Raw genomic sequence first — 18,423 nt, 5'->3', positions numbered from 1 at the left:
ACGCGTGGGCTCCGTTTATAATGCGTGTATTTGTGTGCGCGTTTGTCGGTCTCTTCTCCGGCTGCGTTTGACATCGGTTACTCGTTAAAGGGCCGCGAGATGCCTCGATAAAGCGGGGGCTCTTTCGAATGGCTTTAATCAAACGGGATTTGGAAATTGATAATTGGCACGATCTCTCTCCCACTCTCTCTCTCTCTCTCTCTCTCTCTCTCTTTTTCTCTTTGTCTCTCCATTAGAGTTTCTCGAGGGAAAACTTTTAATGAAATTGAGTATTTTATGAGACACAATTTTGCGCTTTGCGAAGGATCGTATGTGTGGCATAGTTATAAATTAGATTAAATTTATTTTGTCATTTTGTAACGCACGATCTATTCACGTCGACAGAAGAGTTTTTATTTTTTGTAACAAAGCTTATTAAAATCGACATAAATAACAATATTTATAAAATTTAAAGAAAATATTTTCTAGAAATCCGCTATTCTTCTATATCAATTTTAATTCTTGATAATTCTAGAGTTTATAAAGAGTTGTCGTTTTCTCAACAAAATATTACATTATTAATCTACGTTTCAACGTAGCTGAGCACATGAGCAGTTCGGCGAGCAGATATACGATTTCGAGGAACGATTTAAGGATAAACGCGTTTTTTCCACGTCGAGAGTTTCATCTCGCAATACACATCTCTGAGCGAAAAACTCGGCAAGTTTAATGTTACACTCACTAATCCCCTAGAGCCGCTATTTTACTACAAGTCGTGCATCGCGGCACGCACGCCTCGCCATCCATCAGGATACCTGCGGATCCTCCATACGACTCGAAATCTCAAACTGCTCTGAAACGGATATATTTTCACGTGGTGACATTCAGAGCTCGGTCCGGGCTGCCTTTGTAAGGGATCCCACCACGGTTGCATTCCGCATCTATGCGCATGCAGCGGCAAGAAATCCGATCTTAAAGCAGTGTAGAAAAAAAAAGGAGACGAGCCAATAAGGTCTCGAAGGATCTCCGCGGGACGTGGGGTGGGGGAAGGGAGAGAGGGAGGAGAACGCCGGCACTGAAGGTACCCAGCGAAGGAACTGAATACGTTTGTACCTGGGCCCGCGACAATGGCAGCCGTAATTCGATTACAAGGACCGCCAGCTAATTGTTAATTGCCGGCCTGAGGAATGAGAGCGCGCCGACAATGGCTTCATAATATTATACGCGATATTAAAACGAGCAGGGGCACGTACACCGAATGTACCATGTGTGTGGAAGCCTCTTCTCCGCCCACTCTTCGTGATACAGAAAGAACCGGCGAATAGTCAAGGAAGCCTTCCCTCCCCTCCGTGGGAAATTCTTTGCTATTTCCTCATCTAACTTAATTCACGATAGCGTAGTACGTCATCCGCTGCTACTAGCTTTTACGTCCGTGAAATCCGAAGAATCGATTACTCTGTCTGTCAGATTTTTCTATATTCTTGAATTGTTTGAAAAGATAATGCAACTTCCCTTATTGATCTTAAAGCAATATATCGGGTACTAAATATTTCTCGAAAGTATTTGTGATATGCATAACTTTATGCTATTCTTCACTACATACGTTTATGAAAAAAATATTTAAGAAATTTTCAATCATAATATAAATTCTGAAAGTAATTAAACAAATTTATAAGACTGTCGATTGTATCAAATATGATTTATAATATTTCTGTCTTCTGTTAATTTTCTGTTAAATACTGTTAATTTTGTTCTAATATTTTATTATAATATTTTTGTTTTAAAAAAATCTATAGACCGCGATAAAAAATCTAAAATACAAATTTATTTGTAATTTTATATACTTATAATTATATCTTTTCTAATGTATGTATCCTGATGTACATGTATTTTGTATATATATATATATATATATATATTTTTTCTTTTATTTCTTTAAATATCTTTTCTCTTTCTCTCTCTCTCTCTCTCTCTCTCTCTCTTTCGCTCTTTCTCTGCTGTGTGCATATATGCATATATATATATATATATATATATATATATATATATATGCGTAATATAATGCATAAAATTATAAATAGAAGTCTGTCTTTCGAGTTTTGTCGCAAATTGATAGATTATCGAAGGCATTTTAATCAAACAGAAAATTACAATAGCAATATACATATTCGATATTATTACATTATAGATAGAAATTCAGTAATTGGAGAGGAAAGCGGCAAGTATTTTCAATTCAATCATTGTTTTAATCGCTTTAGTAATTTGCACATACAATTGATACGAGGAAGAACGTGCTTTTCTCTCAAAACATTTTTCGTGCTTGTCGATGATAGCTGCAGCGCGTGTACCCTTAGTGTTTAACAGCTAATCTGCCAAATGAAGTGTTTTTGTGTTTGAGCACAACACTTCGTCTCAATAGAGGAGCAAAACCGCCCTCAGGAAAAGGGTTGCTCCGACATGATTGATGCTCGAGGGGGCAGGGCGCGCGAGGGTTTCCCAACCCTTTTTAGTCAAGCGCTAAACGGAGTGCTTAATTGAGCCACAGACCTCAGAACCTTGGACAGCTAATCTCCCGAAGACATCTACGGACTTTGCTCGGTCTTTCTTTTGCTCCAAACGTTCCAAGTTTTTTGTCCAACGATCGAGGTTCGAAACGCCCTAACTTTTCATTTAATTTTACAAGCATCGAATATTTGCTTTCTTAATTGCATGAGCAAATCATTTCGACAAACTACATATTTTTCTTCGCATAAATTAATTTCTTTTTTAAAAAATAAATATAACGCGGTTTCAATCCTCCATGTGTTTTCTATTTTACTCTGCATATTTTATATTTATATTATAAATTATATTCTCACATATATTTTAGTTACATTGCGTCATTGTTATAATTGTACTATAAGTCGCATCATTCTGTTTGATGGAAGAGAATTAATTTTATTTATCGAATAATAATCTAACGATCTAATTGATTGACGTTGAAAATTGCCTGAAAATCATTTCTTGAACGGTAAGAAGAGACTCTCGATCGACTTTCAATCTCGGGCTCCGTATTATTCGCCATTTAATTTCGTTCGTGTCCCTAGATAGATTTTTCATCGCGAGCAACCCTCCCCGATTGAAAGCGCCCTTCGCGTTAGGCCGCAACGAGACGGTGTGCGCGCTCGCGTGTGTGTATGCGACGAACGAAAGGATGAACACTGGCCCGTAATGGAGTTTCCAAATATTCGGGGAGCCCTCGCTCAATTTCGAACAATTTGCATTTAGGGTGAAGTGCAATTAATAGAAGCGGGGTGTTGTCCCGCGCCATTCCACGCCTATTAACACTATATTCCGCGGGAGTTTAGCATATCGAGGGTGCAATATTGAGTTACGCGACAGTAATTATAATACTCGTTAGACGACGCTCCGAGAGAGAGTTTGTCCTCCCCGCGTGCCCTCGCGGTCTGCATCGAGAGACGTGTTCCTTCCTCGACCTAAGGCTTTTGACAGTCTGTTGCGAAGGAACCTAACGAAAGTCTTTCAAACAACGTTCCATATTTTGACTATATATTTTGGCTATATTAAAAGCGATCTCCGTTAATATAAGTTTACGTTAATGTTTCTATCGGCTTGCAATTATCGTGTTTGTGCCTCTAGAGTTATTTTTAATTAGAATTAATAATAACAAGAGAATTTTTAATCTAACAACAATATTTTTTGATATCTGTCAAATGCATTTTATCATATTTGATTGAATATTTTTTTATTGCTTCTCCCATTTTTTTTTCTTTTCATTTTCTTCTTCTCATTGTCAGATATGTCTACAATAAAAATAAAAAGAATTGTATGTAGAATTTTAATTTCTGTACAAGAAAATCATAAATAAAATTTTTAATAAAAAACTCTAAATTTAAGACCTTGATCTTTACTTGACATCTCACGATAAAAATGCAAATGAAAGTAATACTTATCGCCGATACTTATCTTCCATTCAAAAAGTTCCAATAAATATTAACATGACAAATCAACAATAACAATCAATCGCAATTCGCGGCCGTAGATCAGCTCAGTTTCCGGACTCGCGCAATTTCGCCCTGTCCGCCTCGGCAGCCAATCGCGTCGTGTCGTTTGATTTATTCTCACGCGTTTGTCACGGTGACTCGATTACGCTTTCACTCGCGCGCGAGCATTCCCACCGCGCCGTGCTCTCTCGTCCGTGTGGTGTCTCTCGTCTCCTCTCCTCTCTCTTCCATTCCAATCTTCTCTCCCGCGTGTCCCACCCCCGAGAGAAGGAACGTGTGCTCGGTCCCTTTATTTTTTTTTCTCCCGCGGGCGCCCTTCGTCGTCATCGCGCGCGCGCGTAGGACAGGTGCCGTCGCTCCCACGATCTTCGCTATTTCCCGCCGGGCCATTTTCCCCGCTCGCGGGGCTTTTCGCGCCTAGCGCCGGGCCATTATCTTATTTTCCGCCTGGAAACATCGCACCCACAAGAAAAACGATCCGGCTGGGTGGCCGAGGAGGCGGAAAGAGGGCGGCCATCGGGGCTCGGGGAAAGATCGGGCAAGTGCTTTCGCGTAATAACATTTGTATCCGCGAGAACGCCTTTCCTCTCTCTGATATCGAGCCGACCGTTTTATTCCGTTTAACCTGCGCGCGCGCGCGCGAGAGAGAGAGAGAGAGAAAGAGAGAGCTAACTATTCTGACCCATCATCGCTCTCCCTTCTCGATGAATTCCCCGTGTTGGAATTAGAAGGCGCGTTATTGGCGCCATTTACCGTGCGGATAAGAAAGGAATAGATGGGTGCGATAAAGGGCGAAAAAAAGGGGGAATTGTTGCCTGTAACCGCGTTGATACGATTAACGACGAGCATAACGAGACTTTATGACTTATACTGCTCTCTCTCTCTCTCTCTTTACATCGAACAATGGAATTAAATTTTAATTATTTAATTGTAATAATTATAATTTTCAAGATATATAAAATAAGATACACATATTTGTATGTCCTACAATCTATTTATATAGTAATATTTTTTTAACAATGTTTTATTAGTTTTTTATTTGTATCAACATCAATCAGTGAATGACTCTACTAAATAAATTATGATTGAATAAATATATGACTATATTAAAAATTAGATTTTACATGTTTGCTGTGTGCATTTTTGACAGATGATACATTGAGAAAGAAACATAATATTTATGTATTTTGTATGATATATATTTGGGGATTATTGACCGCTATTCGCGCTTGAGTTTATCCGAACATTAGTTTGATTTATGTACACACAGCCGACAACAGATTCAGGTGCCATTAGCCGACCGTGACCTCGTGCGAAAATTCTCACCGCGTATTACGCGGTAAACAGGTTTACGGTGTGTTCACGTATGGGTATTAATATTGCGATGGGTCTCGGTTGGTTGACTGCGAAGGGTACATGAGAATCGCGTATCCCGATAAACCATGGGGGATTACTTAATCCGCTTGCAAAGATCCACGGGAACCTTCGCGAAATTATGGCGATTTATTCGGAGAAAATTTTACGATGTACAATATACATATATAACTTGAGAGAGAAAGTAATGTAATTTGATCAAAATTGATATAAAATTTGCATTAAAGCATCTTCCTTCATTTCTGAATAAAAATAAACCAAATGAAAATTAAGAAGAAATATTTCTGCGCAAGATTTCCCCAATATTTGATGAATAGTGTAGCGCGCGTGGCATAGCAAATCAAATTCGATCTGCTGGACACGATTCTTTTTAGCGTTTCCGATGTGTGTATGTTGTTAACGTCATCGAAGCCGATAAAGTCGTCGTGCGGAAAAAGCGCGAGCAAATACAAATTATTACTCGATTTCGCGAACGTGGAGAGCGACAAAAAGTTTTAATTTTCATGAGGTGACATTTAACGTGAAAAAAAAAAAAATACTAAATAAATGAGCGATCTGTCCCCGTCAATTTTTTTTAATTTCCTACCACTCAACCCCTCCCGCCTCGCGCGCGCTGCGTGTTGCATGCGCAATTGCGTTGCGTTGGGTCGCGCAGAGAAATTCGCGAGCCAGTAGCCATGGTTACGCCTGTTCGCCGATGCGACGGGCTGGGCGGAGGCGGCGTGCGTGATTAATTTGACACCCCGTAGATATAGGTGCACTCCACCCCCCCCCAGACAGTCACCTGCGATTCGTGCCGGGCTCGTGTCAGTGCTAACGATCACGATTCGGCCCCTAATAATCCCGAATTAAACGCGCCGATAAGCATTCTCGCTATCGATTGCGGAAAAGGTCGCCGCCGAATCCGCGCTGGCCGTACGAGTACTCACAATCAGTGTCGTAACTTTTACATATTCTTACAACAGCAAGGATAAAGTATATATTAAGTGCAGAATATCGTAAAAATGAATTTCACAACGCAAAATGCAAAATATAGCAAGCAAAAAATGAAGTATATTGTATTAATTTAATTTATATTGACTACATATATGTTTGAGATGCAGCTCGTTCTTGTTAAACAATTAGTTACATAATTATAATCTGATGTTATATTTTCGATAAACATAATGTCTGGGTCAGAATATTAACATGAAATAATTTAATTTTAATAAAAAGATAACAGTTGCAAGCTAATTATAGTATATTACGGATATTTTGTAATAAAAATATTTATTTTCAAATATGCGTCTACGTTAAGCGCTGTATTGAATATCGCGGTTAAATAAATAATTAAATAATTTATTTATCAAATTCAGCAAGATACATTTTTGAGCATGGTTTCCACGCCGACAAGCCAATAAATAATGTTAAACAGCGTTATATGAAAAAAGAAATATATTCCATTTGCTCCCTTTATTATACGTCAGCATTACGCTTCGTCGTGGTATCATTTTTCTGTCGCGATAACTCTTCGTAGTTGTAACCCGTCCGAGAAGCTGGTCACCGCTTTTAAGATACGAAGAATGCTGAGAGAGCGATATATATATATATATATATATATATATATATATGTATTGTACATTTTCTGTTCATCCTCATTCGAGATATTATCCTTACGGAGCTTAGATCTATATATATATATATATATATATATATATATATATATATATATATATATGTATAAATAGCTTAGATTTATATATATATAATTATTATTTATAATTTATAATAATTATTTATATATAATATATAAATTAGATTTATATATAGTACATATAAATCTAACGTAAGCTCGGTAAAAATAATATTTTAAATAACAGTGAAACGGAAATTCTTCATGAATAACATATCTATTTCTCCGAAAGCAAAAATGACACTTTGATCGCATTCAGCATTTTTAAAAAATATGTATATTTTGTCACATATTTTATTTAATACACTTTTTATAGATCGTGTCGAGCAAATTTTTAATATATTTGAAAACTTTACAATCTTTTAACAAAATTTCTTTATTACGACAAATCATCTATTTCAAACGATATCGCGTGAGAATTATCATTGACATAGATTTCAGCGGAGATAAGTCTGGAAATATCGAGGATAGATATTCGTACAACATTCACTGGATAAAACATATATAGCGCGCAGCTGACACGGTCCGAATTTCCTTCCGAATAACGCAGAAAGGTAGAGAAGATGGTTTTTTTAATTGCGCTTTTGAAAGCTTTTAGAAGACCATCGCAATCCCGATATCAGCTCTCCGATCTCTCCTCCGGCCCGGCCATAGGTTTCGCCGTTCGTTCCGCGGAATCGTTTTAAATTTTTCCGCGCCGTTGTGTGGGACCATCGAAAAAAATTGTAATCGGATTGGAGTATTTTTCCAATTGGCAATCGTCGAACGGCCGGACATGGAACGATGGGCATCCAACCGCGTCCTCTCTTGCTCAGCCACTCGCTTTATTCATTCCCTCCCTCTTCGCAGCCCCCTCCCTCTCCCCCTCTCCTCCCTCCTCCTTCCCGCCCCGTTAGTACCGAATTAGTTGGCCTACCGCGAAAAATCAATCTCTCCGTTTTTTCCGCCTGCCCGGTAGATTCGTCGACAACACCACCGTCGATTCCATTGTCCGCAGTCAAAGCGAACATTTACGGACATCGTCGACTCACCCGTACGACATAACGTCGCGCGTTTTGCGTCCACAAAGTGTTTTCGCAGCGAGCTTTGCGTCAATCTTTATCTTAATAGATTGTTTAATAAATCGAATAAGAAAATTCATCATTATTTTTCTTCGTATTGCTATCAAAATTTCGATATATTTAAATCCATTCGATATGCAAAGCCAGATATATTATTTTGAACTTGATACGCGATGAAATAAAGAAAAAGCTAATGAAACTTAATAATGCTTGTTATATACAGTTACCGCAAAACTGTTCTTTTAAATTTATAAATTGCGGCTGAAGGCTGTAAGGCGGATATCGTATTTATCAAAGCGTATGCGGAACGCAAATTACTCGCCGAAATATAAAGTCGACACCGGCACGCGAGGTAATAATTCGCCGGTGAGAGCGAGTGCCGCTCGAAAGTGCAATCGATTCCACGCAACAACGCAGAACGGAGTTTCGTTTTCATTGAAAATATCGCAAGAGAGACAGAGATATTGGTCGAATAGATTTCTTCTAATACGGTGACATATCATTCTCCGTCCTACTTCGAAACGCAATAGTATCGCTTAAAGAGAGATATTATATATTATTTCAAATTTATATGATTACTTAATGACGTGTAACCGCAACTTTCCGAGCGACGCATAATCGTAAATTCACACTAATGATTTGTTGATTTCCCGATGGTCAATCATTAAAGATCATGTTCTCTCTCTCTCTCTCTCTCTCTCATTCGGTGCACCGCGCGCGCCCGATCGTTACGCGACAAACTTTTTAAATGGTTATCCGCAGGTGTGTTCCCTCTGCCGTGGGTTAATTCCGGTAAGTGTTTCTACCGAAACGCGCTCGGTATCGATTTCGACCCAAGTCGCCCGGCAAATCGCCGAATTAGTCGGCTGTTTTATTTTTTCGACGTGGAGCTCTCTCGCGCGATCGCGTGACAGACGAGTAATGCGCGGCTCGCTCCCCCCCCCCTCCCTCCCTCCCTCCCTCCCTCCTCCTCCTCCACCTTCCTCCTCCGGCAATGGGTCTATAATAATATAATAAATCGCCGTATAGTTTCGCTGGCGTTTTAGCACACGAAGGCCGATAAAAAGCGAGACTCGAAACGGAAATGACTTTTAGTGCTACGTTGAAATTAGATTATCATCGAACGCGCTAGGGATGCATTAGACATTTCGCGCGGCTAAACGAAGATGAATGTCAATTCAAAGGTATATAGGTATTAGCGATAACAAGAGCGAAAAATATATCGCGCAAAATGTATCGAGTATTATTTTAAACCTCTTTATTTTAACGCGGCGCTATTTCGAAGAGATGACATTAGATTAGTGAGCCGAAAAGGTCAATAAACAATATGCGCGAATTCGTTAACCGTATTATTATTATCTTGTCCTGTTTAAAATTTTTGATACACACCATTGTTGCAGCAGCATATCGAAAAATGTGACGTTTAACATGTTTCGTAAAATTTAATGATTTTATTGGAAAATCATTTCTAACGATAAACGATCACACAATATACGACAAAAGATATAAAAGAGCGCACGATTCTTCAATAAAAATTTTATTGCTAGCATAAAAATATGGAAGAAATAGAAAGAGAGAGAGAGAGAGAGAGAGAGAGAGAGAGAAAATCTGTCATAAAACTACATAAACGCGGGATTCGCCGAGGTCTAGTGCATCGACAGTTGAAGAATCGAAGCTACAGAACAGTTAGTAATTTACGAGCGAGCCCGCTCGTAAATCTAACCGAGTGAAGTTGCATTACCCAATTCCATTTATCTCTCTTTGAAAAGATGCGGCTTCCCGTATGATTCCCGAGCTTTTATTCCCTTTCACATTTTCTGCAATCTATTTTTCGATTTAGTACGCAAACAAACATTACGCGCGATTTAAAGCTAAACCATTTGGCCGTTAATTGATTCGGTCGAAATATTTTTGTCGTAGCGTGTAAAATAATGTACTTTTAACGAATAACAAACAGTAGGCGTTTAAAACCGTGTGTGTTACAGTCTTTTTAAAATCGCCGTCCCTGTTTCATCAGGCAAAATTGAAATGAAAACAGATTCTATTTTAAATTCTAAAAAAAAAAAGTGTTTGATAACAGTCGTAGCAAACACATGTAATAATAATTGTTATTAAAGTTTCATTATACACGTATGATTATACACGATATTGCAAACAACGCGGAATTGCATGGACGTTATTAGCGGTGATGAAAATTAACTACAACTTCTTTTTTTCTACAGAGATATTTTTCTGTTATAAATAAGTATATGGGGATAATTTAAAAAGAAATATGAAATCATCGATCTAAGATTATTTAACTTGAATTTTGTCAGAACAATTTCATTTTAATAACATGCAACGTAATTTTGCGTATCCTATAAGCGACGATAATCGCCTGGAAATCGCGAAAGCGGCGTTAACTTAACGCGCGACGAGCTTGCGCGCACACATATACACACTACCCACTGCACGCACACACACACACACACACACACACACACACACACACACACACGTGTGTGTACCGGATTGGGAAAAGCTGGAAAACGCGCGGCGCTTTTCCGATGACAATCAGACCGCAGCGACCGCCGACGGAATCTCGTCCGCGTTCCGCCACGCCCAATATAAAAGCCTCCCCTCTCCCTCCCCCCTCTTGCCCCCCGTTTTCTACCCCTGCCCATCCGTCCCTTCGAAACCATCTCGTCGAGCGGCCTAATAAATCCGACAGACGGGATTGGCGTGCGCTATCAATTAAAAATGATGAAACCGAACGGCGCGGCGCGCTGGCGAGCGAGCGAATAGAGAGAACAATTCGCTGCATCTCTCGCGAGCCAAGCTGATTCTGCAACCGCCTTGTCCGCTGTGGCGTAATAAGCTTAAGCGATTAGGTATACCCCGGGGGTGGCCCGAGACGGTGCGTTGCCACGGTTAGCGAGAGAGTCGAGGGGGAGGAGGAGGGGGTGAAAATAAACGAGAGAGCGAGAGGTGCGCGGACCGCTTGTTCGAGAAAAACGGCAACAAAAAAGAGGCAACAAAAAAAATGGAAAAAAGACCTTTTGCGCAGAGAAGAGAAGGAACGACGAGGAAGACGGAAGAAGAGCGCGCGCGTCGGTAGCTCTCGGCGGGTTTTAAACGCAATTTAAATTTTTAATTGCGAACTCGCCGCAGGAGAACGAACGCCTCCGAGCTGTCGTCCGTTTCGTTTTGGATCTCGCGTACGCTCAAGGATTCCCTTTTTTTTCGAAATTCTTTTCACACTGATTAGTTAAATGCGTCCATGTTTGTATTCCATTGTCATGGAAAAAAGAATAAAAAAAATAGATTTTCTTCATAAAATTTCGTTGAAACGTATTATTTCACGGAAATAATTTTTTGAAATATAACTTATAAAGAGCTTTATCTATCAGTTTCTTTTTTGCGTTTTCTATACAATTATATTAATAGCATATTTTTTAAGCAAAATAAAATTTTATCCATATAATACGCTGTCGCAATATAATTAGCCATTATATTTTTCTGCAATTAGTTATATTTTTAAATCTATTCATTATATATTTCAAGTAATGAGAAAATTAAATTATAGACTAATTTTAATACAGGCGATATTTATCGCGCGAGATTGTATAAACTGTCCGCTAAGAGTGATAAGAAAAGTCTCGGTTATTTAATAGATAGACGATTCATGCAGACAGACTTCTTCTCTTTTCGAATCGCTGCTCTTTTAAAACCCATCCGTAATCCACTTAAGAAGCGAGGGTAATTGCAACGTTTCTCGCATTGCGTGTTTAATGGCAACCCTCTAACGAGTCGCTCACGACACTACGAATTAGTATGGTCGCCTCGATAAAACCCTAATTGCAATCGACGCGTAATCTTGACCGTCGCCAGCAGGCGAGAGCCATTCGCGGCAACAAGAACTTGAGGCGAGCGCCCAGTAAAAATCAATTCCGCGTTCGAGAAGGTAGAAAGAAAAAGCAGGTACTCGTAAGTCCGTCGACCAGGTTATTATCCCATGTTGCCGAGAACTCCGCCCAATAGCGTAACAAGGTGGCGGTGGTGATAGAGCCCGGATGGAGAGATCCTTTTACAGACTCCTTTCTTAGCCTTTCTCTCCACGCGCAGTCTCTTTCTTTTACTTCTTTTTATTAGAAAAAAAATCACATTCATTCAGGAAGATGAAATTACCGTTATCAGCTCTCTTTCTTACAATTTGTAAGTACTAATCTATAAATTGTTGTTTGGAACATCTATTTTATATTATCTTTTTTATATTATATAATATTATTAAAAGTTATTATAAAAAGTTACATTTTATTTTCAAGTTTAAATTTTATTTAAAAATTTTCAATTTTTATAAAATTAACAATTTGTAAATACTAATCTATAAATTGTTGTTTGGCACATCTATTTTATATTATTTTTTTATATTATATAATATTATTTGAAAAAGTCACATTTTATTCTCAAGCTAAAATTTTATTCAAGAATTTTCAATTTTCTTATAAAATTAGGAATAAATGTAAATTGAAAACTTGAGGATTATGAAGGTCTTATCAAGTTCAAAGTTATGATTTTGTTAGACCATTGAAACCGCGTATAGCTGCGCCATTGGTCCCGCTCGTCAAGCGTGCCCCCGGGAGTCTAATCGATGCGTCGTCGCACGCGACTGCGTGCTTTTATCGTTGTCACGCACATAATTAATTTAATTTAGTCTAATATGTCGGCCCAAGCGCGCCAGGCAGCGATTGCTGTTCCGATTGTTTGCACGAAAACGCCAGCGTTAACCCAGCCGGCCGGTTATTCGCCGAACACGACATTCGTATCCGTCAAATTTCGGCCAAGAAAATATAAATCAGCTGTTCGTGCTGCAGGTCGCGTGAAATTATTTTTCTTGCAACCAAGTTGCATTATTTACCTATTTAATCTCAATAATATCTCCATATTTTTCTCGTTTTGATGTCAAAACGTTATAAGTTTTTACAGCTTACTTTTATTGTATAATTTTTAAAATTATCATTAATTATAAATTTTATTCTATTGTAATATTATGGAAAAAAAACGGTACAAATGTATCAGATGCTTACGTTTTATAATTAAGATCCTAAATATAAAATAAATTTATAAATCTATTAAACATCTACAGAGATTTCATAGTTTCTCATTTTTTCATTTTGTTATTTATTTCATAAAAAAAAGATATTTTTTTTTATTTACGTTCTACCTTAAAAAAGAAAAAAATTAATTTTAAAGCAATTAAATCCTTGTGCCATAAAAGACGGCCTATATCTCCAGAATCAAATGTCACTACGTTTTGACGTTTAAACTTTAAAACATTTATGCGAGAGAGGAAATATCTCTCCTCCACGTCGATTTGTCGATTCGTCCGCTTGACATTTTTTGACTCACCTGAACACGTACTTCCGGGAGATTGACCTTCATGGCGAGCTCCTCTCTGGAGTAGACGTCCGGATAGTGGGACTTCTCGAACGCTCTCTCGAGCTCGTGCAGCTGGTAGGTCGTGAAGGTCGTCCGGTTGCGACGGTGCTTCTTCTTGCCCCCGTTGCCGTTTATGTCCTCCCCGCAGCCTGCGCCGAGTTCCTCGTCGCTGCCGCCGCCGGTGGAGTTGCAGCTGTTCTCACCTGGAAGCCGCAACAGAGAGAGAGAGAGAGGGAGAGTGAGTGAGCGAGTTGGTCAGGTCTCCTCGGAAACGGTCGTTACTGGTAATAGGAGCGGTAATGGTGATCGATTTATCCGGAGTCGCAGGCGCTATTACCCCCATTATACGCGCATAATAGTAGCTATTAGAAGTGCCGCAACACGCGTGGCTATGCAGAATTGCATGCGTACGTGCGTAAAGTCTACATAGTGTATGAGTATGTGTGTGTGTGTGTGTGTGTGTGTGTGTGTGCGTTCGCGCGCGCACGTGAATTTGGTCGCGCATTAAAACGTCATTCGCTTCTGAACGTTTTTTGCGATTCATGACCGAGCAGGCGCGAAATGCGAAACGCTTTGTTAAATATAAAAGAGACAACAAGGATTAATTAGAGTATTTAATGAGTGTATTACTCAGAGGCGAAGAAAGGAAAGAGACGCTAGTCTCGATAGGTAGATTATCTTTCTCATCGAACGAAAGCGTATAAAGTATCGGTTGTCATATTTTTTTACGAGGATACGATAATCTCAAAATGAGCTTGTGTGTAAAAGATAAAATATGGATTAGCTGTAAAAATGTTTCACGTGCGGGATATCTCGTCACAAGATTTAATCAATTTTCTTCTAATGATTTCGCTGGACAATAAAGGGAATAAGCTAAATTGCTATTTTCCCTTCGTCAATAATTTAAGAAAATAAATAAGAATTATTCTTTCTTCTTCTTCTTCTCTCTTCATTTATGATGTTAATGTTGATGAAGATTGGATATCGAGAATGAAACCATGTAACGGGAAATAATCATTTACAATCGTTATAAAGACGGGGAAAAACATTTGTGTAAAATACAATAAAATTTTATAATCCTAGCGGACATATCCTTAATGACTGTTTTAAAGTCAATATCTTTTATTTTGATTCTTATTATTTTTAGAAAGAAATAAAAATTATGAAATATAAACGTTTGTCTTAGTTTGCAATAAAAAATAATGCAATATGTGAAAAATGATAAAAAAGAAAATAAAGATATATTTATAAAAATATATTTATTTATAATGTATATTATTTGGCTAATATAATTTTTTGAAAGCTTTTATCAAAACTTCTGCGAGCAGCGTGTAATTTGTGCTAATAAATTGTTTCTGTAACTGTCACGTGGAAAACGGTTCTATTTCTAAATGTCTTAAAAGAATCATTTAATCGTTCACGAGATAAACGAGAACATCGTTGTAAGTGCACGTCGGCACGCACGTTTTTCTATATCAGGCGACACGCGTCCGACCGTACGCGTGCATCTGGAATTAGGTCCTCTATCGCCGCTTATCCGGCTCTTTATTAAGGCGACGGCCACATTGCCGCGTCGTTATCGTCGTTAACGAAAGGCGCAACGGGAACGAAGCGAAGATTTACTTTACGCTGCCAAACGATCACGCGATCGCATTTCCACTGTAAATAACATGTCCGCGACGTCATTCCGCTGTATTTGTTAGGGCCACGTGGTACGTACATTCGTGCTCGGTATTTCGGTCGAGGTCTAATCGATTTAAAGCGCGGGATTAATTGTCCGACCGACTGCGATAGCCGTCGTCGTATCGGACCCGCGAATCGTTTCACTTTTCAAAGCGCAGGTGCATCGCGATGAGAAGCTTTACATTGGTCTCAGAAATTATAAATCTTCCTGTAATGCGATATCGCTCATATTTTCACTTATGATATATTTTTATCGCAAATTATGGAATGCAATATTATTTCATGCATAAGTTAATGCAGAAAGTTAAGAGAAAAAACTAGGAATATTTTGTCCCAAATTCTCAAGTTATTTCTGAAACATGAGAAAATATCATATCGCAGTTTGCATTTTGATTGACATATCATTTGTGATAATATATTAGTTATGACATCTATATCTATTCTTCTCTGGCAATAAAAATTTAATTTTATCTTGTAAGCAATTTAGTCTAATATTCAATTGTATATATATGTATATCTCTAAAAATTGTAAATAAATTTATGATATTATAAAAAATTAAATATAAGTTATATAAATATATTCAAAAATTTCTCTTCTAGAGACAAATACTACTTGCGCATGTTATTCGATTTAAAAAGACTCGTTTGCTCTTCAAAAATAAAGTCTATTACTGTATATTGGTATCTATCTGTCCACTTTTTTCTCACCTATTTTCGTATAAATTACAATTTTCTCGTAAATTACGCGATCGTCGTCAGACCGTGCAATTTTGAGGATTAAATCATTAAGTGAGTAATCACTGGGTAATTTTCGAACACTTTGCGTCGCTGTGAGGGAACTTAAAGCGTCAACACGCGTCGAGCTAATACGCTATCTTTTTCCTTGCAAATTACACCTCTCTGGACATCGATTACTTGTGGCCAAATGCCCAATCAAGACTCGCATTATTTTTATTCTCGAGGTAATATCGTCTAAAAAGCTAAACTTTCACGCGGTTTCTTTTTGCGTGTATCAGAGAGTGTGTTAATGTCTATTAATATTCTATCAACAATAAATAATTTTTATTTAATTTTTAATTTAAATGAGATCCTATCTAATTATCAAGAATTCGCATAATATATAAAAGAAAAAAACGTGAAATTTACAAGAAATCTAGTGAAAGTCATAAAAACTCTTGCGGCGAGCGATTAAATGAATAAAGAAACAGATACACAAATAAATTTCAATCTTACGTTTCTCTCAAGCTCTGTCTTGATTCTATCGAGATTAATGCGACTATACAATGCAGAACGCGTCGCTCACTGGGCGAACTATTACGCGATCATTTTCCCTGCAAATTACATCCATCCCGGGTGTTGCGGTTACTCGTCGACGAACGCCCCGATCAAACCTCGCATTATTCCCGTCCCCGAGTGTAATATCGTCCAAGAAACCGAACAGCGCCACCGACGAAGAGATTGATCCTGCGGGACCGCGGGAGCAAATGGGTATTTTCCATCGAACACACCCTGCCATCCCTCCCTCCCTCCCTCCTTCTCACCCATTGCTCACTCCTTCCTTTCTCCGCACCCACTCCTATCGTAAATTTTACCCTCGCTTCTCTCTCTCTCTCTCTCTCTCTCTCTCTCATCTGTTCTGTCAATTGCTAAGTTTCTCTTTTGGGCAACATCTGTGTAGAGGAACTCTGTTCATTAATATATATATGTATATATGTATGTATATAAGTATCCCTTATATAAGTAGGGTATTTTCTTTAATGTATATGTATGTAGTATACATACATATATGCACGAATCTATATATATATATATATATATATATATATATATATATGTGTGTGTGTGTGTGTATAAATGCTCTCATTAACTGCATAATTAACCTTCTCTCGCGTCGCAGCGAAGCGTATTAGATCGAATTGTGAGGGGAGAAGGAAAAGGGGGTGGTAATCGGGTGGCTCAATGGCGGGCGTTCGGCGCGCACTCGCGCGAGCGTGCGCAGCCGCTGGCGCGACACACGCATCCATGATCCGCGCGCCACGCGCAACATCCACGTATATAACATCCCGGCGTATATAGCTTCCTCGCGAGAAGCTTCGCCCGGCGCTAACCAACAGCCTAATAACATCGCCTTGGCCGGGTGATTGACGCGCGCGCCTGTACCGGCTAATTATCAACAACAATCAATAATGTCTCCCCTTTCTCTCTCTCTCTCTCTCTCTCTCTCTCTTTCTGTCGCTCTCTTCCCCGAGAATGCCGCCGACGCGCTACCATCCCGCCGCGCGCTCCCGTTTCCTCCACTTCTTCGGCCTCAATTCACCTCCACCAACCGACCTTTCCCGTTCTCTCTCTCGCGATTCTCCTTCCTATCTCCTTTGGCATGCATTCGCGTCGGCAACAGAGTCTGTTCTGAGTCGCCTGACCTCTCTTCTACTCTCAGGAACGAATCTATATATCGAGTTAATTAATCAGAAAATTGTGTGAAGCTGAACGTATGGATATTGTGTTTACGTTCAATTTTCTAAAAGATTCTACAGAAATTTGATGAGAGATTATTAGTCTAAGTAAATAATTTAAGGATATGTGACTACATGAAATCTGGACACTTAATAATTCAGAAACATTAAAATCAAGATCTTAAAAACGTTGAGTTGTAGAGCGTTTTTTATTATGATGATGTGACTTAATAGCAAAATCAGGTGCAACGCGAATAGAAAATATTAAGTAAGTCTACAAAATTTGTAATGATTTTGACATAATGAAAAAAAACTTTATGGGCAACAGCTGGATTTTAGATAGTTTTATTTATTGTCTGATATACAATAATTTGATGATAGATTATATATGATTGTATTTTTATTTAATTATTTAATTATTTTTTATTTAATAATTTTTGAAAGTGTCATAAGAAAACATTTTATTTCAGCATTATGTCGAAATTTCTTCCATTATAAAAAATTTTTAAAATTTTTTGAAAGCAATGAGAAAAAAATTATTTATGTACATGAGTATTAAATAAATTTATTTTTATAAATATTTTTTATATGAATATATTTATAATCAATATATCCTCCCATTTTTCAGAGGAGTGATTCGATATAATTTAACAATGTCATCGCTGTTTTGAATCTCTTGGTAAATTTTAATTCGCCAATCGGGATTGCAAGCCAGAAATTGCAAATGTTTGCAGATGCATCACGGTGAAAGGTTATCAGCTAATTTAATTTAGCTTTCC

General features: G+C 38.3%; 1 protein-coding gene across 2 annotated transcripts in view; it reads right to left on the bottom strand.

Moving 5' to 3' along the window:
* The window catches only part of LOC126857865 (retinal homeobox protein Rx1-like), a 43,429-nt gene that overhangs the window by 11,663 nt on the left and 13,343 nt on the right, over positions 1-18,423 (bottom strand). For both annotated transcript variants that reach the window (XM_050607710.1, XM_050607711.1), the window contains exon 2: positions 13,479-13,711. In XM_050607710.1, the coding sequence (XP_050463667.1) occupies positions 13,479-13,711 (233 nt within the window). The remainder of the gene's footprint in view (positions 1-13,478; positions 13,712-18,423) is intronic.

Source organism: Cataglyphis hispanica, chromosome 23 (assembly GCF_021464435.1).
Source record: "Cataglyphis hispanica isolate Lineage 1 chromosome 23, ULB_Chis1_1.0, whole genome shotgun sequence".
NCBI lineage: Eukaryota > Metazoa > Arthropoda > Insecta > Hymenoptera > Formicidae > Cataglyphis > Cataglyphis hispanica.
Note: the sequence above shows the minus strand (reverse complement) of the source record. Positions and strands in the feature narration are given on the sequence as shown.